Source organism: Phyllobates terribilis, unplaced genomic scaffold (assembly GCF_046119375.1).
Source record: "Phyllobates terribilis strain yellow unplaced genomic scaffold, ASM4611937v1 Scaffold_10__3_contigs__length_209671492, whole genome shotgun sequence".
In the NCBI taxonomy this organism is placed as follows: domain Eukaryota; kingdom Metazoa; phylum Chordata; class Amphibia; order Anura; family Dendrobatidae; genus Phyllobates; species Phyllobates terribilis.
In genome coordinates, this window is record NW_027362770.1 from 155,662,891 (window position 1) to 155,685,896 (window position 23,006).

Consider the following 23,006-nt stretch of genomic DNA (forward strand, 5'->3'; position numbering starts at 1 on the left):
TCTGTATGCTGAATGTCCGACTACGCCACCCGTGGATTGCGGTCAGAGTGAACCGCCGCTGCAGGGCAGACCGCTGAGGCTGATGTTGTGGATGCAGCAGAGGATAGTATAACTCCCCACGGGAGGAGTATGGCCTCAGGGCAGCAAGTGTGGATGTTGGTGGTGATGGTGCGCGGGAGCAGTAACGACACAAAGTCTGTCATGCTATTCAGGGTCTTTACTGTTGATGGTATTAAGGGGCCCGTCCGAAATACAGGTTAACAATGGAGGCCTGGTCAGTCTGAGAGCAACTGGGAAATCCCGCTGGTCAGGGGGAGTTTGGAGGCCTACCGTGCTGACTTCATTCTTTCTTGGCTATCCTGCTGTAGTGTAGTGGTAGCCCAGGTCTCTGAGTGTACCGTGTTGTTCTCACCCGTATGACTGGTGACTCGGGCCTTCCGTACTTCTCACCCCTCCGGGGCAGTAGTAGTCCCTCTCATGTGGCTGAGCCTCCGGGCTTCCTTGGGCCAGAGGACTTGAAGTCCCCTGCGTGGTCGTTTTCTGCTGCTGGGCTTATAACCCTCACAGCCTCGGACTCCAGTGTCCGGCTTTCTAAGTCTCTATCCAGGATGAGCTCTTCTAGATCCCCTCCTGGCCTCGTGTTCCTCCTCTGCCTACAGGGACTCCTCAGCCTGCTGCTGACCTGTCCCTGTCTCTGGAACTTGTCTCTGGCTGGACTCTGTCTAACCCCGCCCCAGATCCAGTTTATAAAGGGCAGGTTTCTCCCCTCTCTGGACTGAGGCAGGAGGTGCTGCATGCTAATTGTCCCCAACCAGGGAACCTCCCACCTGCTCTCAGACATGACATTGCTGCCACTGTGGCAACCAGACCTCGGGGTGCCACACTTAAATGTCCGACTACGCCACGCGTGGATTGCGGTTATTAGGAACCGCCGCTGCGTGGCAGACCGCTGAGGCTGTTGTTGTGTGTGCAGCAGAGAGTAGTATAACTCCCCACGGGAGGAGTATAGCCTCAGGGCAGTGAGTGCAGATGGTGGGGGTGATGGTGCACGGGAGCAACAGTGATGACTCAGAGTCCAGTGATGCAGTCCAGGGTCTTTAATCACAGTTTTACATTCCAAGCCACTTCTGCAGGTCGTGGCTGCCCGTGTCGTGCTGTGCTCACCAGGTGATGGGCTCGGCCAACTCCCAGGTTCCTTTGGAATGCTTTTCAGGACCCCCTTCGTGTGTCCTTTCTCTGGCCTGTCGTACCCCACAATTGACCACGTTTCTGTCCAGCTGCCTCGGGCCTTGGCGGGCAAACGTATGTTCCGTTTCCCTGGGCCCTATGTGGTGTCTTCCTAACGGGGTCCCTTCAGTCTTCTCCTAGAGCTTCCTCCGTTCTTCTTCCTTCCTTCCTTCTGCTCCAGGCCCAGGCCTTAAGACTTGGCCTGCCTGCGGAGCAGAGCCCATGCCGAGCCTCTGCTCCCCGCCTTTCTCTCTCTGCTCTCTCTCACTTTCTACTCTTCTACCTTGACTCTAAGATGGTGCCCACCATATATACTCCTCCTTACAGTGCACCCGGGATCTACTCTCCCCACCCACACACTACCGGGTTCCCCCTTTCTAGGTGTTCCCTCCCCCCACTCCAGCCAGGGACAGGGGCAGTTGTGCTCACACCCGGGAGTATTGTCGCCCTGCCCCCCAGAAATGTGGTGTAGTGCATGTGGGTGTTAGGGTCCTGAGCCACACTCCATCCTTACCTGGAAGTGAGATATCACACCTCTGGGTGAGATGCAATACCTCTGTAGCGACCGAACCCTCGGGGAGCTACAAAGCCATATCCCCTCGTCGCCCCACTACATGCCTGCCTAAAAATGCAATTGGATGTTGAAGCTTCGTTTACTGACAGAGTATCCTATCATCAAGCATGAGAAACCTTCCAGAAATTCTTGCTTCTAGGACGTTTCCAGAAAGTTTAGGTGGGATATTTGACAACTTGTCTGGGAGGTCTTCTCTTTTTTCCTTGAGCCTCCCGGATGCTTTGGGAAAGTTATCAAGTTGGACTTAGGCTAATATTAAGTCAGAGAGGTAACTCTTCTTCTACCATTACCCTGCACCTGTTTTTTCTGGTCAAAGAAAGACTTTTATATTAAGAATTTGTAGCATATAAATGTATGGCTACAAGGCTCTTGTATCTACCTGGTTAAGTCAAACCCCATCATAGTCTCTTTAGGGGACTTCAGTTAGCTGTTTTTGGGCACGTTTCTCAGTAATTTTTAAATACCTTTCTTTTTAAAGGGTTTTTCACTTCTAACCTATTAAAAAAAAGAAGCTAAAACTGCTTCCGTCACCCTTACGGGTCCAGCACAAAGTCTCCATCGCTGCTCCCACTCCCTGGTTTTGTCTGAAGCACTGATGTAAAGACGACAGCCCTGCAACCAAGAAATGAGCTAAGTTATTGACTGCAGCGCTGTTGATGAGATATTAACATTGCAGACAAAAACAGACACCATTACCCTGGAAGAGGGAGCAACAAACCGCAGCATTTTCCAAAACCAGAAAACCCCTTGAAGAAGTTTTTTTGATCTGCTTACTTCTCCAGAACAGACATGAAAATACTTTTAATCAGAGATTCCAAAAAGTTTCTTATAATTGCCTTATGTACATGGCCGTTAATTTGAAACCTGTACAGCAGCACCGGAAGCCCCTAGGGTGTATCATAAAGCAGTGGGCACTCTTCTTACTACCACATAGTGCCTGTATAGTATCAATACCTATGTAGTATGGTTACCTATGAAAAAAAACCATTTTATGGAACAATGAGAAAAAAAACATGAATGCATAGTAAGGTTCAATATTGACCCACAGGTTGTGTGCTATGGCTTAAAGGGTTATTCCCATCTTCATAGATGGATATCATCCGATTGTGCTTGAAAATGTTAAGTTCACCTAGTGCCAGGGGCGTACATAGAAATCATGGGGCCCCATAGCAGAAGTTCTAATTGGGCTACCCGCCCCCCCAAAAAAACCTTAATATTAGGCGGGGTCACAGAAGAGCATATCACACAACTTTTCAGACCTTACAAAATAATTTTCCTCCTATTGAAGCCCATAGATTGCTCTTTCATTGCCGCCATAAAGTATAATATTGTCTCCCCTGAAACACAATGTGATAACCCCACAGTGAATTCTTCTATAGTATACTCCACACACGCGGTATGATGACCCTACTATACCCCCGTCTCACTCAACCATCAGCTGGGAAAGTATGGTGACTCCAACACAGTATGATGCCCTAACAGTGATTGCCACACAGCACTCCATACAGTATAATGGGCCTCCATGCAGTATAATGGCCCCCACACCCCTCCACTCAGTATGATGGCCCCAACGCAGCCATCCACATTGTATAATGGCCCCCACTAGCCCTCCAAACAGTTTCGTGGCCCCTACACAGCCCTCTGAACCCCACAAAAACCTTCACACCATATAACTGCTTGCATACGCTATAATGGCCCCCACATAGCCCTGTAAACAGTATAATGCCCCACACCTAGACCTGCAAACAGTATAATGGCCCCCACATAGCCCTGCAAACACAATAATGTCCCTCACATAGACGCCCAAATAGTATAATGGGCCCCACATAGTCCTCCATACAGTATAATGGTCCCACATATTCCTCCATACAGTATAATGGGCCCTACATAGTCCTCCATACAGTATAATGGCCCCACGTAGTCCTCCATACAGTATAATGGGCCACACATAGTCCTCCATACAGTATAATTGCCCACATGGTCCTCTATACAGTATAATAGGCCCCACATAGTCCTCCATACAGAATAATGGGCCCCACATAGCCCTCCATACAGAATAATGGACCCCACATAGTCCTACATACAGTATTATCGCCAAATACAGTCCTCCATGCAGTATTATGGGGCCCATATAGCCCTCCATACAGTATTATGGGCCCCATATAGTCCTCTATTCACTACTATGTGCCTCATATAGTCTTCCATATGGTATTATTGGCCCCATACAGTCCTCCATACAGTATTATGGGCCCCATATAGTCATCCATACTGTACTATGGGCCGCATATAGTCCTTCATACAGTATAATGGGCCTTATAGTCCTCCATACAGTATTAAGGGCCTCATATAGTCCTCCATACAGTATAATGGGCCCCACATTAAAAATAAATAAATAAACAAATACTCACCTCTCCCCGTTCCTCCACTGCTCTGGTCTCCTCAATGTCTTCTGACCCTCTACACTGCTTGGCACAGAGGTAGTGACGTCATCATGCCCTCTGCCCTGAGATGTAACAGAGCTCAGATGCAGAGGGGGAATAATGGGAAAGGCAGAGTCAGCTGATGGCTGCCTCTCCCATCATTGGTGTTCAACTGTATCGGCATCGCCGATACAGTTGAAAGTTCAATGCTGGGCGGGGGGCCCGGTGCCGGCACTGGCACCAGTCCCCCCTGACTCATGGGCCCCATAGCAGCTACGTGGTCTGTTCCACTGACCGGTGCGGTGGATTCTGTAAGCCTCAGGTCCAGGTGGGCATTGAAGCAGCAAGGGGGAAGGCATGAGGGCAGTGAGGACTTGGCAAACACAGGAATCTCAGGAGTTGCAGGAAGTGGAACCCAGAAGGATCCGCATCTCCTGCCTCTACTCCCTCTCCCCTAGGTCTGTGCATGTCTGGCAGATCTCCTGTCCCTGTCTGTTAAAGAAACATCACACACTCTCCTAAAGTATCCCCAGCCAATAGCTGTGAGACACTTACTACTTAAGGCACCTCCACCTGTTGGGAGGTGCCTGAGCAACATTTGTGTTAGTTAGTTACTTGCTTGCATGTTGTTAGTTTCCCTTGTCCACTTAATCTGATCTTGATCCTGATTCTGTGTTGTCTAATCTGTATTGTGTAATCTGTATCATGTTTCCATACCTGACCTGTCTGCTATGCAGACGCAGCACAGTCTGTACCAGTTACCAGTACCAAGTGGCCATCCTGTCTGCTCCTCAGAAGCTGCACAGTCTGTACCAGTACCAAGTGGCCATCCTGTCTATCCAGAAGCCGCACAGTCTGACCCAATACCAGTGGCCGTCCTGTCCTGCTTAGGACACACAATTCGAACCAGCGTCTTTGACCCTTGGGATCAGCTGCCACTGTTCCGGACACTGCCCTGAAGTGGTACCTGTCAGCTACCTGCCGCGCAAGCCTGACCTCACTATCAGAGGCTCCAGTGAATATCAGGTAGCTGCTTAGTTGCACCCCTCCAGCGTAAGCCCAGCTTAATGGGTCCATGATCCACAGGCGTTACAAGCTCTAAACAAAGGAAAGTGTTAATATCTCAAAAACAGCTGGAAATTTAAATAAGCAGTAAATTGCAGAATTGCTTGGTTTTACAAGCTCTATCTGACAATATCCATCTATGAAGATGAGATTAACCCTTTAAAGAAAAATTTAGGGCTCCATTAACCCCAATAAATTAGCACCTAGCTGCATATAATGTAAAGCATTCCATACTGCTTTTTTTACCTAAATTTTTCCTTTCTTTACCACATAGTGGCGCTGTTGCCGTAGATGAAGCTCCACGATTCACTTTCAGCTTTTCAATCCGGACTGTTAATTTTTTGCAGAACCACGTGTTGGTTCATTTGTAAGGACAAAAAAAAAGAGAAAACACAGAATTCTATAATTAAGTATTTCTACTTCTGAAATAATCCATCCAACTTCTGTACATTTTGATCCTCGGCTGTGATTATTTTTGGACTCTCTAGTGGTCTTCAGGAATATCTCAGCACACGTGCCGCCTTTCATGTTTGTTGACATGGTCAGGGTAAAGGTACCTAAAAATATAACACAGTTAATTCCCCAGGAAGGGCCTAACACAATCGGATCTGGATTATAACACGTCTTAGCCGGCCGGTCTATCACTCTTCTACTGAAGTACGTAGAGATCAACGCTCTGGTTGAAGAACATTTGCAATGTGTAGGACAAGCTCTGCTGTTTACTAGCGTAAAATACACATAAAAATTACCAAAATAAAAATCACTGTAAACGAATAAAATCCAGAATCCGTTTCAAAGGGTTGTATGATCAAGATTAAATACACTTCCACAGTGATCAAAGATAAACGATGTTTGAAGAACTAAGAACATGTTTGGTGCTGACATGCTTCACATTTCTGCCCCTTCTCCACTATGTTTTATTCTTTTTTTCTTTCGAGACTTTTCTACTTCGTACACATTTTTGGCAAGTTTTAGCTGTCAGATATCGAGTTACAAGGCGTGTTGTTTGCATGCAAATGTGTACAGTACACACACATACCCTCGAACACATTTATGCTTATGACCCCCCCATCCCACCCTCCCACCACCCTTAACAAATCCTTATGCAATAGAAAAGTCAGCCTTGGTCTACGTCTCTCTCTGTCTCTCGGGAACTCTTGTAATAACTGTGAGCCTTCAGCTCTGCTTATCGTAGTCAGATTTTCATAAGACTTGGTGGGATGAAAGAGCCTCCCAGATCTTCATTATCTACATTTCAATGTTAACCCTTCTAGTGGCCACCAACGACCGGTTGACTCTTTGTTCGACATCAGTGCTCCGAAGCCTTTTCTGTCTCTAAAAACTACATTGGATGGCTTAATCTGTCACTCAACTATCCAGGGGGTGGTGAATTCCTTTGGGAAAACATATTGTGAGATTTGCCAGCCAACTCTTTCACAGCAGAACGTTTTGACTTGAAACTCCCTGATCGGTTGTTGTTGGGACTCATGTTGGAGAGTCAATCTAAGAGTGCTGGGAAACCTTTGCACGCTTCGCAATTTTTTCTTTCAACTTTTGCGGACTCAGAAAAATGCTCAGACCATTGACATTACTACGAGCTACCGAGAAGAAGTTTTCGAAACGATTTTCCGCCCAGGAGTGTTTGGCTGATACCTCTTTCGTGTCTGATCGCGACGAGCTTTCATCTGTGACCATTACAACAGCCGGGGATGTTCAGACCAGGGCAATTTGTATAGAGCAGATTTTTTTCAAGCTGTTTTGTCTATTTCATCTGATTGGAAAAACTCTTCGGATTGAAAGTGAAATTTACCCTACTGAGAATCCTAGACCCAGAAGAGGGTGTAGGATTTCCTGAAAAGAGGGCACAGGTAGGGTCAAAATGCCAAAAGATATTTGAAGATGCAAAAGGGGGAAACTGGAGATGGATATACTGAGGAACAAAAGGAGTTTTGGGAAAGTGGAATAGAAGCAACTACACCTAATTTCAATGTAACCCAATGCTTTCAGTCTCTAAAAGGTATTTGAAGGTCCACTTAACGATTGCAAGAATATACATGTCATCTTAACTGTTCGACTGATAGTCTAACATATATTTTGACACGTACGCACAGTACTTTTAGAGAAATATGGTAAGATTTAGAGACGTGCATTCTGAATGATGGCAACTAATCTGTACATAGATCTGGAGAGGTAATAATGTAACTAAAATGACAATGACCATACAAGAGGGATTTAGCCATCATCACCGAGATTAGCGTTGCAGATTGACAGAAAGTATGTTTTTGTAAAGATGATATTTTTGACAATCATCAATGTTGGTATACTCTTTCAGTATAACAGGTTTTATTTTCTCAATTATTATTGTATTTATATTTTTTTTTATATAGAATATTTCCCCCAGAAATAAAAATTGAAAATTGTATCAAAATGCAAGAAAAAAAAAAAAGAAAAATTTACAATTTTTCCTAACCACAGAAAAACTGCATGTTTTCCCCTAAAAAAAAGGAAAGGAAAAAATATATATAAAAAAAGAATAAATAATGCAAATTTGTAATTCTTTAAAACAATCCATAGGTAAATAGAAAGATCAATTTGAACCCAAAATAAGAAATCTAGCAATTTTTCGGTGGTCAAAGTCAAGTAGCAGCTCCTGTGATTCTGCACAGTGTTGCTTAGACACTTGGCAGGGAAAGGGTTACTCTTCAGAGCACCGAGCCATCTGGCTGGGCTGGTTTGGTATAATCGAGCAGATTATGTTCACAAGACTCAGAGTTTAAGGCTCCTCACCCATAGAGCAACTCAGAAAAATCTTTTGTACGAGGCTTGCAAAAAAAAACAACTTTTTTTTTTTTTTGTTACCCTGAATGAATACACTTCCAGCAAACTACAGCTTCATGTCGATGTTTCTTAATAGATTAACACGGATGCCATGGTCAATCCAGCCGCCACGGTAAGAAAAATTACCTGTGATCTGCAAAAGCAAGGTAGGCAGCTGAGAATAGGAAAAAGGTTATGGGGTTGAGTGGGAGGGTTAAAAATCGAAAAATTGACAAAAATTTTTACACTTTGTTTTAAATGAAAAATTGCTAATTTATTTAGTATTTTGCATTTGTTTTCAGAAGAAATTCCTACGTAGTTTATAGGATTTATGAAAATTAAAAAAAAATAAATAGGATAAAAAAATTGTAAAAAAAAATATATAAATTATTAGAATAGAAAAAAAAAAATCTTCGTTCGCAGAAGGAATGTATAACTAGCTGTAACAGACCTCATTCACCCCAGAGGCAAATTTTAGACCTTGCAAAATCTTTTTTCTCTTACTGGCTTTCCTTCTCAGGTAATACACTTAATCTGCCAGCTTAGTTAAACATTCGCCATCATTGTTTGCATTGTTTTTTTTTTTATTATTATTATTATTTTTTTTTTTGCGCAGCGCTCCATCCCACATGTGTTGGATACTGTAAAGTGTTCTTGTAGAGTTTGGTGAGAGGGTTATTTACTATGTTAGAAAATCTCTGGGGGTATACTAATTCTGAACATACCATTTCCACATGCTTAAAAAAAGTTACTTAATAGAGTGCAGTCTCCAAAAATAACGTCCTGTTTCTTAGGACACGTCAAGCTGTTTTATTACTGTATTTATTTTGGTTATGTGTAGAAGAAAAAAAAAAGAATCTTAAAATAATATATTAAGCTAAAAATTTTCTATGTGTTCAGGTGCATTCATGATAAAAGTCGAAAACTTCACTTTTAGGTCGCGATTTATTGAGTTGGGTATTTTTGTTATGGTTTGATTTTTCTTTGGTGAGTCTCGCTCAAGACTCAAGCTTTAGGTTCTCAGGGTTTACTATCTAGTGGTTGTGTAACGAATGTCATCAGTGCTTAGCGAAGACGTAAGACTCTGAATTGCGATGATGTACGGTCGGTTTCGAAAAGAAAAATTGAAAGTGTGAAAATTTTTGGCATGGACGATGATCAACTTGACTGATGGCAACGTCATCCCTACATGCATGGGCATAATGGATGATTATGACTAAATGCTGAAGGAAAGCTAGGGGTGTTATAACGATGAATGATCTCAGCTAATTACTTTGCTCGCTGGAAAAAATCATTAAAGTGTAGCGTTTATGGACGTTTTTGAAATCCTGAAGTCGGGAGTTCAGATGCTCTTAGAATCCATCATTTTTTTTTACTTCTCACCAGTAATTATTTTAAGGCATTGTCTTTGGGAATCTTATCTCAATCTCAACTAATAGGATTTCGCCGGATATTTCTGACGAGCCATTGCCAGTTTGCTGTGAGCAAATCTTGTCACGTGTTGGTTTATCTATGGACAAGTGAAACCGGAATCCAACTTTTTGAATGCTGTCAAAATTTACTCTTTTTATTGTTTTGTTTTTTTGGGGTTGGGGGGAATTTATGTTCTTTAAGATATTTATATTTTAAGAGCGTGTTTTTTTAGGGCATGAAGAAAAGGTGAAGCCTGTATAACAACTTTTATATGGAGTACTAAGTACCGTATTTTAATATGAAGAGTTTAATTTAAAGGATAATTTCACCCCTCCCTTCGAGCTGCACATGTGTTGCACCTGTTGCCCCTACAGCAAGTTGACAGCTTGCTGCCAGGAGTAATCTGTAGGGCCCAGAAATGGGGAAATCTTTTGGTAATCATATGTTTTGGGTACCAGATTGGCCCTTAACTTGGATTTGCTTTTTGTTATTTTTGGTATTTCATTGTAGCATATCTATAAATAGGAAAAGCCCACCAGGCCGAGAAATCATTTTATTAGCGTTGCGTTTCCATCAAGAGCAAAACAATTCAGTGCAGGAGTGTTGATGCTTCTAGTGTCTTTGTAAAAAAGTTGAAAACTTCAATCCATAGGATAAGTGATAACTTGTTGGTTCGTTGGGGTCCAACCACTGGAATTGCTGAGACTGACACCAATCAGGGTTTTCCATCTATAGAATAGGTGATTAATTTGTTGGTTGGTGGTGGTTCAACCACTGGGACTGCTGAGACCAGCAACAATCGGGGTTGTCCATCTATAGGATAGGTGATAACTTGTTGGTCAGTGGGGTCCAACCACTGGGACTACTGAGACGGGCACCAGTTGGGGTTGTCCATCTGTAAAATAGGTGATAACTTGTTGGTCGGTGGGGTCCAACCACTGAAACTACTGAGACTTGCACCAATTGGGGTTGTCCATCCATAGGATAGGTGATATCTTGTTGGTCGGTGGGGGTCCAACCATTGGGACTCTTGGGATCAGCAACAATCGGGGTTGTCCATCTATAGGCTAGGTGATAACTTGTTGGTCGGAGGGGGTTCAACCATTGGGACTCCTGGAATCAGTAACAAGCAGGGTTGTCCATCCATAGCATAGGTGATAACTTGTTGGTCGGTGGGGTCCAACCACTAGGACTGTTGGGACCAGCAACAATCATGGTTGTGCTTTCATAAGATAGGTGATAACTTGTTAGCCAGTGAGGGTCCAACCACTGGGACTGCTAAGATTAGCAATGATAGGGGTTGTCCACCCATAGGATAGGTGATAACTTGTTGGTCAGTGTGGTCTAACCACCGGGACTGCTGACACCTGCAGTGATCAGCAGAATAAGGCACTTTTATCACTATTAGGGCTCACTCACACTGGTAAGTAGCCAGGGTATAACTCAGATGAGTGCTATCCAATATTTAATCAGATAGCACTCGCTCCATTGTTATACTATGGAGCAGTGCCGACTAGTCAGCATGAGAAAAAAATCACTGCATGCTGCGATTGGCAGCATATATCGGACAACACACACCCATACAAGTCATGCATGCACAACGTCGGACTACACTAGGATGACATCCGAGTGCAGTCTGATATACGCCAACTCACATAATGGAGAAGATGGAGAAGTTAAGTTCTCCATGTTCTCCTCACCTGTGATCCGATTCTTGCATCCGAGAGAATCGGATCACATAAAGACGCTCGAAGCAGTGTTTGAGGTGAAGGTCACTGGCATAAAGTATCCGATTCTCTCGCATGAGAGAATCATCGGATGCTGTACACTCGTGTAGAATTGAGTGGAAATGAACATGCTTGACCGCCATTCCTTTAATTGTCCATGGGGCTGTTGAGAGTTACCCCATGTTTTCTCCGGAAGCCCCATTGAGGATGAATAAAGTGTCAGTCAGGCATCATTCATTTTATAATGGGATAAAAGTGTCCTATCGGGAATAAAAGAGACCTCCACCGATTTAACTCCCATCGATGAGTAAGTTATCACCTTTCCCGCGGATAGGTGATAACTTGTTTTTATTAAACAATTCATTTAATCTTTTTTTAAAAAGCCACTGCAGATTTTATATGGTTCTCGTTGGATGGATGATTTATCAACTCTATGGTTTCTGGAAATGAACAATGGAAAAAGGCCCATGAGTTTATAACATTCTATCTGCCATTTTTGTGTCCTATTAAGCAGTGAGACACTTGAGAACATTTGGTTTTGACTAATATAACGTGATTTTAAATTTAGAATTCAAAAGTGGATAATAAATGTTATTTTTAAGGGTCCACTTTGGAAAATCCTGTTAAAAAGCTACTAATAGATGAGATGATCTCAGGTTATATAACTATTGGACACTCGGCAATCAGGTGTGATCTTTGAGGAAAGTCTACAGCAAACGTTCAATTTCTCTGCAGCGCCACCACAGGGGAAATTAAGCATTACATTAAAATAGTGCCGCTCTAGACCATGGTTCATTACAGTTCAACTCCATACAACTTGAGCTGTATCCTGCGTCAGACTGGCCCATTGAAGTACCGGAGGATCAATTGGTTGGCCCAGCCTATGAGCCTTTAATATAAAAGGTCCAGAAGAAGACAACCCCACTCGTAGATGACACAGGAGGCAATCACTTGGGTTTTTTCTTATTGGTTGATTCACAAATAACCATGTTGGTTACCACTTTCAGGTAGATGTAGTCCATTTATCGATGTAGCGCTACAACTTTAACCTGGCTTTCCTTTCTTATTGTAAGTGTATAAGAAATGTGTACTAGACAGGCTATATAGCAGCTATATGGACTATAGTAAACACTAGTGTGAAGATGTTCCTTGTCATCTTTAGGATAGTGTTGTGTGCATAACCCTTAACCTGCACAGAGGGGGGGGGGATATCATCACCTATTGTAGATGGTGGATCCTGTGTTATCGACATATAGATGTTACCCATCCTTGTAACCTTGTCTGTGATGATAAGGAGACTGATGAAAAGTAATCTCTATAGACCAGGAAGTGGTGTCAACCTACTATTAGGCCCTTTTGCCCAAGTGGTGATATTTTGGAATATTTTTGTAAATATGTAAAATAGAAAAAAAACAAGAAAATTTCTAATAAATGTCACTAGATTTTACTATACCAACTTCTTACAATATTAAATAGATCTAGATCTCTTAGACCTGATGAGGCTTTTGTGAATTTATGTCATAGAGGCTGTATATGAGAGAGAGAGATTTTTCCAGCTCCAAAGTTCGGGTCTTCTTTGATTTCTATAAGGTTCGGGTTCCCAAACTGAACTTTGGACTAAAGTTTGATCGAACCCGACGAACCTGAACTTCCATGTGTCCACTTATCCCTACTCAAGAGTTCAAGTGAATTCAATCTCTGCCCACATAGCCTAAATGACAATTGCAGGCAGGAGGAATGCTGAGAAGCTGTTAGGCTAGGTGGGTGGAAAAGCAGCAGCAGAGAGGAGGGACACTGAGGAGCTGTCATTGCTAGGAAGGTTGAGATTCAGAAGCAGCAGGGAGGAGTGATATTGAAAGGCTGTCAGAGGTGGGTGGAGATTCAGCAGCAGCAGCAGGGAGGAAGGGGGAGCATTGATCTGTCAGATTAGGTAGGTGGAGATTTAGAAGTTGCAGGGAAGAGGGACATTGAGGAGTTGTCAGACTAGGTGGTGCAGATTTAGCGGTTGCAGGGAGAAGGGACATTGAGTAGCTGTCAGGCTGAGTAAGTAGAGATTCACTAGCAGCAGGGCAGTAAAGGACTGAGGAGCTGTCATACGAGGTGGGTGGAGATGTAGCAGTAGTGAGGAGGAACATTGAGGAGTTACCTAGATGGTTGGAGATTCAGCAGCATGGAGGAGTGACATTTAGAAGCTGTCAGGCAAGATGGGTGGATATTCAACAGGGATGAGGGTAATTGAGGAGCTATCAGGCTAGCTGGATGGCGATTCAGCAGCATTGAGGAAGGGCACTTAGGAGCTGTCAGGTTAGGTGTATGGAGATTCATCATGGAGGAAGGATATTGAGAAGCTATCAGGCTAGGTGTTTGGAGATTTCGCAGGGAGGAGGGACATTGAGGAGTTGTCAAGTTAGATGGGTGGAAATTCAGCAGCTGGAAGGAGTGACATTTAGAAGCTGTCAGGCTACATGGGTGGAGATTCAGCAGGGAGCAGGGTCATTGAGGAACTGTCAAGCTAGGTGGATGGAGAGTCAACAGCAGCATGGAGGAAGGGCGTTGAGTCTGATTTGTACTAGACTCAGTTTAAATTTTTAAAGGATTATACGGACATTCTACACGGATTTTCAAAGTAAGTACACCAGCCTCACCAGGTATATACATATATATATATATATATAATATATATATATATATAATAATGTATGAGGTTTACATGGTGACATCTGGATACAGCTTTTCTTTAAACAATAGGCCGGTCCCTTTAAGTTCTCAGTAGTCACTTTTTAATGATTTTCTGATACACCAGGTTTTATGATGCAATTCAGGGATACATTTTAGACGCACAAAGTCAACTTAACAGATGTGCACTTAGGAATCCGAATAAACCAAAAAGGTATTGAAGACTCCATTGTCTACAAATAAATGCCTCGAAGCGATGGAAGTAAAACTATGCCCTTATTTATGTTGTAAAAATTTGGAGTTAGTCCAAAAGAAAGACTCTTGTTCCTAAGCTGTACCCAAAACTTTTATTAAGTGCACTTCTCAGCAATGTGCATGAATGGAGATTGCCTAGTTAAAAAAAAATGTTACGGCACTTGTTGTGTTGATGATGATGGCTTGTTGCCATAGTAACATGACTTGTTCAACCATATACCCTTCCATTTACAATAGCCATTGACACAGTCTTTTTATACCATTGTCTTTTTTATATATCCTTTATATCCTTCTTAGTCATAATGTAAGCCATCATCGTTAAGTATCTTCTTTAGGGAGTGGTAATACGAGGATGTATAGTAAAATGCAGGGTCACTTTAATGGTAGAGTTCAGTACCCCTCCCTTGCCCAAGGCCCACCAGTTTTGATCTACTAGTTATAATGTTCTTGCATATATGTAGAGCAGGCATTCGTAGGTGAGTGTGCATGTACTGTATGTGGTGAGCATGCATATATGTGATGAAAGTGTGGGTCAAAAAGGGATGTTAAACTGAATAACTCTTGTTCATATGCCCTATCAAGTAAAGCACATGGACATCAAAGGAGGTAGACATGTGCTCGGGACAGTCCAGGGCCAGCTCTTGCTCTGGTAGCTATGAAAAGATGAGCAATTCATTTATAGCCGCCCTGGTCCGGTGTCCAGTCCGGTCCTTCGCGGCAGCCGGTCTTTACTTCTGCATCCATGACTCAGCTTCTGGAGCGCTTAATAGGTCTTGCGATGTCCTGATGTCACAAGGAGCCTGGTAAGCACCAGAAGCTAAGTGAAGATTGGCTGCCACTTGATGTCAAACCAGGACGGCGTGAATCAAGTTGCTCATTTCTACTCCCATATAATAAGACATGTTTTTGTGGTAGGGTAAAATATGGCCCCTTCACCATCTTCCATCCAGAAGATACAATAGCTGGCCAGCTGATTACGGCATAAGGAGAGACGTCTAACCCACACTGGTCAGTAGTCTTGCTTAGGGTCCACTTGCGTGAAAATGGGGTAGTCAAGCTGGACTAATTTCACATGGCAATGCCATGAGTTAATTACTGATGTCATATTAGATAGAAACCATCAATTAGAGATGGTTTGAATTAATCCACAAGAAATGGTCCAGAGACTACATCAGTACTGGACGAAAGCCCTGAGAACCATCTGTAATCTCTCGGCATCTATGACTCTTTTTTTGATTAGCCAGTGTGACATCACATTTGTGTCAACCGACAACGGAGATGTCACTCCAGACTGGCTATTCATAAAAAGAGTCTCGATTGCCATCACATAAGAGGTGGTTTTCAGGGCTTCCGTCAAGCGGCCAAAGATCACCAATGTGGCCACTGGGCCAGGTCCTACTAATGAACTTGCATCATCTCTACCAGTCAACCATTATTTTTCAGAGTGAGCGCAGCTGACATCCTTACTTCTGAAATGAAATACCACTGTAGTCTAGGGAACACATAAAAACCCTTTCTTGCATGTTTAAGTCAAGTTAGAAAAGTTTAGACAACTCTTCATTATAGTTTACAATTCACAATTCACTTGAGTACAATTGAAATCAACCACAGTGAAATCCAACCGTAAACCTCAAGTGTTTGTTTGTCTGCGGTAACCCCTTACCAGCCCGATCCAGACTACTTCAACCAGCCTTGCTTAATATTATACTCCTCAAAAGACAAAAGAGTCGACTGGGAAGACAATGACCTGACCCAGAAGAGGCAAATATCTTCAAGTGTCTTTAAGGAGCTATTGTGAGGTTTTGGCATCTCGTAACATACATCACAATATCGCACGTTATAAAGCATTTCTACAGATGGGAAATTTTGAAGCAATGCTTAAAGACGTAGCCAAGCAATTATACTTCTGATAATAACAGATGTATCTTCTAAAATGGCTTCGCGGAGTCTGTGTGACTGAGGAGGAACGCTTGAGCTGGCCATACACATTAGAAAAAACAGGTTCTCCAGCAGATAAAAAATGTTATTAAAAGGGTTAGATCGCTCTAAAAATAAAAAGGATCACCGATCCCTCATAGCTCTTGGTCCGACACTTGCCTGGTCTCCTTGTTCAACCTCGACATACCATTTTCTTATGTGTTAAGATGGGACCAAGTTGTGGAGACCAGCAGGGACCCTAACCCTAAGCATCAGAAAAGGATTTTCTCTTCTTTTTTTAACCAGTCTGAGAAATTTTGAAAATTACTTTTATTTGTTGGACAACTCTTAAATTGTTGGCTCAAGCAGCCAATCTTTTTAAGTGTATGGATACCTCCTGACTATCCACCGACAGATCATATCAGGACAAAAAAGGACGAGATTTGTTGAATTTTAATGCCCAATCATGTGTTCGTAAGGAATGGTAGTCTATGGTGGCAAACTCCCTTCACTCGATACATGCATGTTCACCAAGTCGGGTGTTCTTGTGTATGGGACAGTGGGGGAAGCTTTTGGCTGTGTCTTGATTCAAAGGACAGCTTTCTTTTTGTATGGGCAGTTTTAGCAATCCAACCATATCCCTTAACCCTTTCCTTACAAATATAATTCTGAACTTGACAGATTTTTTGGGTTTGTGTTCTTTCGAGTACATAGCAACAGACTCTACAGTATTTGGTTTACATTACCCTATAAATAGGTTTCCACCATTTATACGAACAAGAGATATTGCCACAGAAGACAATACCGAGGACTAAGTAGCTGTGGGGACACTTTTTGGTAATTTTTCGAGTTTGAAGGGCAGGATTGAGTGTTTTGTTAGCCTATATTTTGGTGTAGTAATATATCTAAGTACTTGAGGGCATGTTAATTTATGTAAGATGTCAACTGTTTGAATGACAAAGTAATAATTTCAGGGAGGTCTGTTGCTACCTTAGAGCAGGTAGAAGGCTATGTTTTGCATCAGTCCATCCATGAGAGCTGTGGGAATCAGAGGTTGCCCTTTGAAGGGTATCTGGCAGTAGGATCAACCCTCCTAAGCCCTCTACAAGGCCATGTAGGTCATATAACCTTGAATAAAATGATATCTTGTTATCTATGATCTGATGTATTAATCCAGAGAAATCCACATTTTTCTTAATATGTAAATGAGCGGTTAAGATCTATGGGCGGGACATAGATCTCCCTGAGAATCAGCCTCCAGAGCTTATTTTACATGAAAGGGGAAGATACCAGTGGGATACATGTAGATCAGGAGAGTAGACTGTCAGTCATTACATGTCTCAAACTGATAATGCCCTGTTTCATTTAAAATAAGCTCTTGAGACAGATTCTCCAGGAAATCTATGCCCTGTCCATAAATCCTAACAGTTCATTCACGTATTAAGAAAAATGTGGATTTCTCTGGAATTTTGGTTAGACCAGTGCTTGCTTTCACTGTGATCAGGGCAACGGTAAACTCCTAGTGATAAAACCTTCATTGTACGTAAACTACAGCACACAGCCTAATAAATGACACATCTCTGAATTCAATGTCTCACCTGCTACCTCAAGTTGTCCTCAGATTATTAAAGTTATATTTAATCTTCACCACCTAAACTATATATCAATTTGTTTACCTCTATTTACCTCTACACGATGTTTCCCACAGACTGGTCTACATTTTCAAAGTCATGAGTTTTCTTTTTCTTACTAAAGTAAAAAAAAAGTTGTTGAAACTCTCATAACTACCATTGGAAGCCAATAAAATTTCTTGTGTCCTGAAATTAATCTGTTATGATAACATATTCCTAGCTAGATGAAAAATTAGACTACTAGAGTACCAGTGAGTAGATCATGCTTTTGGGTTTCAGAGACAACGTTTTCAATATAAGCTAGACATAGATTTCCTACTTTAATAATGGCTATTTTTTTTCTATTTGATTCACCATGTTAGATAACTTTTACAGCAAATTAATTTGCTTTGAATCGCAATATTGCAAAGTCTCTAATTGCTCTAAAAAAATGTCCCAAAAGCTATAGCTCCTAGTGATTTGTGATCAGGTAGACCATTCTTTGCCAAACAATAACTTAAACTGATAGTGTCGCTGTCAGAGGTAACACAATCCTGCTGTTACTAAAGCAAGTAATGTGCCATTTATCCTATAATGTCCTCACTAATACGTTTGCTGGGGCAAAGGAACCGATTGTTGCCTGCATTTGGTAGTACTGCTGCCTGGATAGCTGGTTAAGCAAGGGTGACTTGTGTCAGCAGACCTGGAGAGCACATTTGTCCGCAACACCGACGACGTTACATAAGTGCTGCAGACAAAAGCAGGCACAAGGAGCAGTGGCGGAAGCTCAGCATTGGACACAGGCAGGATAACTAAAGCATAGTTTTTTTTTTTTTTACTGCCAACGTAACTTAAAGGAAAAACTTTTTTGAAAAGCGACAACCCCTTTAATGCATTATATTCATATCACTGAATCAGTCATGGTAGATGTGAATACCCCTTTCACCAATTTCCAAGCTATATTGAGACATGGTCTCAGACCAATCACTTTCTTAAGTGTGTTCGAGTCTTCTCCAGGTCGTATCACCTGGAATTTTCTGGTCAACTACTTTAATTACTTGTAAATTGTAATCTTATTGGTCAGGGTTGGTCATTGACTGTCTGCATAATGAGTATGACCCATATGTGAGCTGAGAAGATTAGTGGATTATTGTGGAAAGGAGAGAAGGAACCAGCTATTCCTTCTACTTAATGACGCAAGTAATCAATCTGAATTTCTGGGCTTGACTAACTTCCAGTGATTATCAATAGCACAGATTTTACTGATCTTGGGGAACTTTTGTAAATGATGTACTGTTTAAAACTTAAAATGATTCACGTTCCCGTTATAGCAATAAACTATTCTTAGAATGCACAGGATTCCTCCTTTAGTTTATGGCTTGACATATTCCGAGATGAGTGGCCCGAGACGTCTGAAGCTCTCATGTTAGAATATATACGTTATGGATGTCTCCGAAGTATGCCATCCGTTTGCCAACTGTCACCATTAGGCTTATTGTTTTTTTTACTCATTGTGATGGATGTCTTCAACAAATATCATCTAGCAGCCATCCGTCACACATAGTTTAGATTTTTTCACCTTGTTGGTTCGAAACAGAATTTGTGTTCTGAAATATTGGAGTGCTTTCGAAATATAGGGGAAGTTAAAGGTTGGCACAAATGTTAGTTGCAAGAGCTAATGAGGTTATATGAAATGCACCTCTATCTATCTATCCATCCATCCATCCAATCTAGATCCACGATCTATCCTAAATTTCTCAAAAAAAAAGGACAAAAAAGCCCCAAAATAATGTGTGTCCCTGAGTGTTACTCAACACCATGAACAAGTCTATAATAGAACAAGACAAATCTTTTTACACTTACAGGAGATCTGACCTAAGCAGGATTTAGAGGGAAAGAACTGCAAAAGGTCTGCTCAAATGCAACCCAAGAATCCGCTTAGCCAAAGGGATTACCCATGACATACCGACTGTGACATCAGAGGATTTCCCTATATCACCAGATCTTAAGGAAAATTTAGGAAAATTTTCAGAACCAGAAATGTATTGTCTTAGATTCCATTGGATTGTAGCAACGAATGTCTTTCTAATCTATTTTATAAACACAAAATACCCAATGCTTGAGGCGAGGACCTTGGGTTATAATCCAAATGTTTCATGACCACCAATTTCTCTTTCCAAAGCTGTGATCCCTATAATGGTCTATGGAGGAATATTCATCTCTTAAATGGGATGTGTCTTTAGAAAATGACCTATTGTTTAAATATTTTTTTTTATGTGTTAAGTGTTTTAAAACACTTTTGACAATCTTCTTTTTCCATATCACAAATCTTTTAAAAAAATGAAAAATAGAATCTTGCAATTTTCACACTGGCCACTGGGGCTTTCTAGACTCTAATTTCCTGTTGTTGCAAAACTTATTTTGAAGGGAGGCGAAGCAGGGTCAGATGTAACATCACCCAGTGTGATTGGTGGATCCTGTGTCATCAGCTGTGTATGGAAGTGTTATATCAGTCATTGTAACCTTGTCTCTGATGATAAAAAGCCTGCTGAAAATGCTTCCTGAAAGGACTGGAAGTATGAATCTAAAAGATCTCCACTGGCCAGTGTGAACATTGCAAAATTACAATTTTTATTTTCTGAAGATCGTGATACTAAAAATTTGCTCCAATTTTTTTTTAAGTAGGTCATATTTTATTTTACATCCCCATTAAACTTTTGAAAGGCTAGCAGAACAGGAAAAGTAAGAGCTCTTTCAGCCAAGGTGACCTCGGACCTTCAATGGTCTACCTATGAGGAACCAAATAGTATAAGCACTAGAAGTGGTGGGAAATGTGGAACATGGGAATATGATTATTCTTGTTAGATCAGCTAAATGTGGCCTTCATTGGACTTCTTAGAGTTGAAGTCAAGGTCTTTTTAATCTCACTGGTTTATCAGAACGAGACTAAATGTGAAAACAAATCAACAATTTGAGCCTACAGGAGCCACATTTCCATGGTATTTACAAACACTCCATTGATTTCGTATACTTCAACTTCTATAATATTAATATTATGATGTCCTGTTGATGAACAACGGAGGATGACCTTGGTCATCGCTTTGGATGTATAGTGTAAATTGACATGACAGCTGTTCTTCTTGGGTTTATTCATTCGCTGAAACATTATGATTCTAGGAATATGGCTTCATGTATTTACATAGCTTAAAAGCTTACTTATTTGTTGTGCACCCTTTGGGACTCGCCTTGGACTGACGTAAAATGGGTCTAGGCGTGACCCAAAGAAGACGCACGTAAGAAAAACTCAGCGAGAAATCTTTAACTTACTGTTTCAGTTGGAATGCAAAAATAAAATACCAGAGATTACCCAAGTTGAACTTTCCAATCATAAAAAACCTTTAAACTACAGATGGCTTGGTGGACATTAGGCTTATTAGACATGAATAAGGGTCTATAAAGATCTAAAATATATTTTCAGTACTACTTAGATCTACTGTCTCAGGGTAGAAAAGCAGCCATGCGTAGTAGGCTCGGACTGGCCCATGTACTGGAGGATCATTCAATCCTACATTGGTCATGCCCCATCTACTTCTCCTCCTTCACCTTGCACCATGAGTCTAAAGCCATAAAACATATAAAACTGAAAGGTTTTCTTCCTTGTGTGGGTTCTCCTATTTGTTGGCTTTTCTTCCCCTTTGGTATCGTCTGTTGCCCATTTTTAATGGATTGACCAGAGACCTTTTGACTTTCTATATACTCACACATGGTTATATAGATATGGTGATAGAATCTACATTGACCCCTTGTATGTACTAATACATAATATTTGGTTGGTTCTCTTAGTTTTCCGTCCAGTTAGTTATTGAATTTCTTTAGGTTTTTTTTTTTTTTTTGTGGGGGGGGGGGGGGGAGTCCACCTCTCTTCTTATAGAACATAGAATACTAATAAGTACATAAGTATTGGGCTAAGGAACATGGGATAAGGGGCAAAATAAGATCATGAAAGCAAACGATTCCTTAATGGCTAAACAAAGGTTTACTTTGTCCAACCACTCATCCTTACTGTTACACAGTAAGTTCTTGATATGTTGTAGAAAAAATAAATTCGACCAAACATTTCTTGACTCGATTATTAATTATTTGTGCCCTCGACTGTATTTCCTTTTTGGTGTACTCAGTCTTTTTGTCGCTAACTGTACTTGGCCTGGAACACTTGGCTAGTAAAACTACAGAATCTGAATTTCTTGCCTTCCTGTTTGGAATATCGTATTTTTGGCTTTGGAAAGCTGCTAGGAAACATCACGGAGGCTTGTAGCAGCTACCCTTTAACTAGGTGAAGATGAGATAGTGAACACAAGTGATGACATTTTGGAGTTGGCAATCTTCTCCAGTGAATGGTTTGTGTATCAGTTTTTGGATTACTCTCGATTAAAGATGATTCTTACGAGGCAGAGGAACAATTTGGACTTTTGCAAAACTGATGAACCTGGTTCCTTTTGGGCAACTTGATAAATGCAAAATTTTATGGCTCAAACTAGTAAAGTATTTGACATGAAAACATGTCTGGTGCCAAGTACATTCATATTACAATTGTCAATTTATGTATAATGTGTAGAATTGAAGACAAAGGGCCCAATTCATCAAAGCTCTCATGCCAGAGTTTTGGGGTAAATACTGTGAAAAGTCTCAAAATTTTGGCGCAGCTTGGTGTTACACCGCAAATTTGAAAATTTGAGTATTTTCATGTCAGTTTCTCCCAGTTCTGACAAAATGGGCAGAGTTGGGGCAGGACGCTGGCCCGGGAGGGGTGGGCCACCACATGTTGTATAAGTCATGATGAGCCATAGCGTTTCCTAAGCTAGAAATCTTACTCCAGTACCTGACTGGAGTGAGGTTTCTGGTGTGGCGCATGGAGGTGCACGCAACTTGTCAGATGCTACAGATTCATGAAGAGGTCTCCACCTCTTCATGAATCAGGAGCGTCAGACTCCAGCATCCCCCCTCATCAAGACTGGCGTAAGCAACATTGGGTCTGATGAATCGGGCCCAAAGTCTACTGCCCTCAAGGGAGAGGTCAATGAGCACACATTGCATTGGCCGTCACCAGTATAAGGCAAATCTGGACAGATTCTGGAACCTATTATTTATGCTTGTCAAGTCCAGGGTGAAGTGAATAGGAAGCAAGGGGCGTTACTATGGTAAGTGCAATGGGTTTCAGTCACACTCGGGCCCTGGAGCTTAAAGGGGTTGTCCACTACTTTAGATTACCCCCCAATGTACCCCTCCGGGGCCCCTAAGATGTTTT

At 41.8% G+C, this 23,006-nt stretch overlaps 1 protein-coding gene across 4 annotated transcripts in view; it reads left to right on the top strand.

Moving 5' to 3' along the window:
- The first annotated feature begins 6,387 nt into the window (after positions 1–6,387).
- NTF3 (neurotrophin 3) overlaps positions 6,388–23,006 on the top strand; it is a 68,741-nt gene continuing 52,122 nt past the window's right edge. The window contains exon 1 of one of the 4 annotated variants that reach the window (XM_073649982.1): positions 6,388–7,303. Coding sequence is in view for 1 of the 4 variants with exons in the window: in XM_073649981.1 (XP_073506082.1) it covers positions 8,216–8,236 (21 nt within the window). In the remaining 3 variants the exon portion in view is untranslated. The other 3 variants (XM_073649983.1, XM_073649981.1, XM_073649984.1) reach the window with 3 other exon arrangements.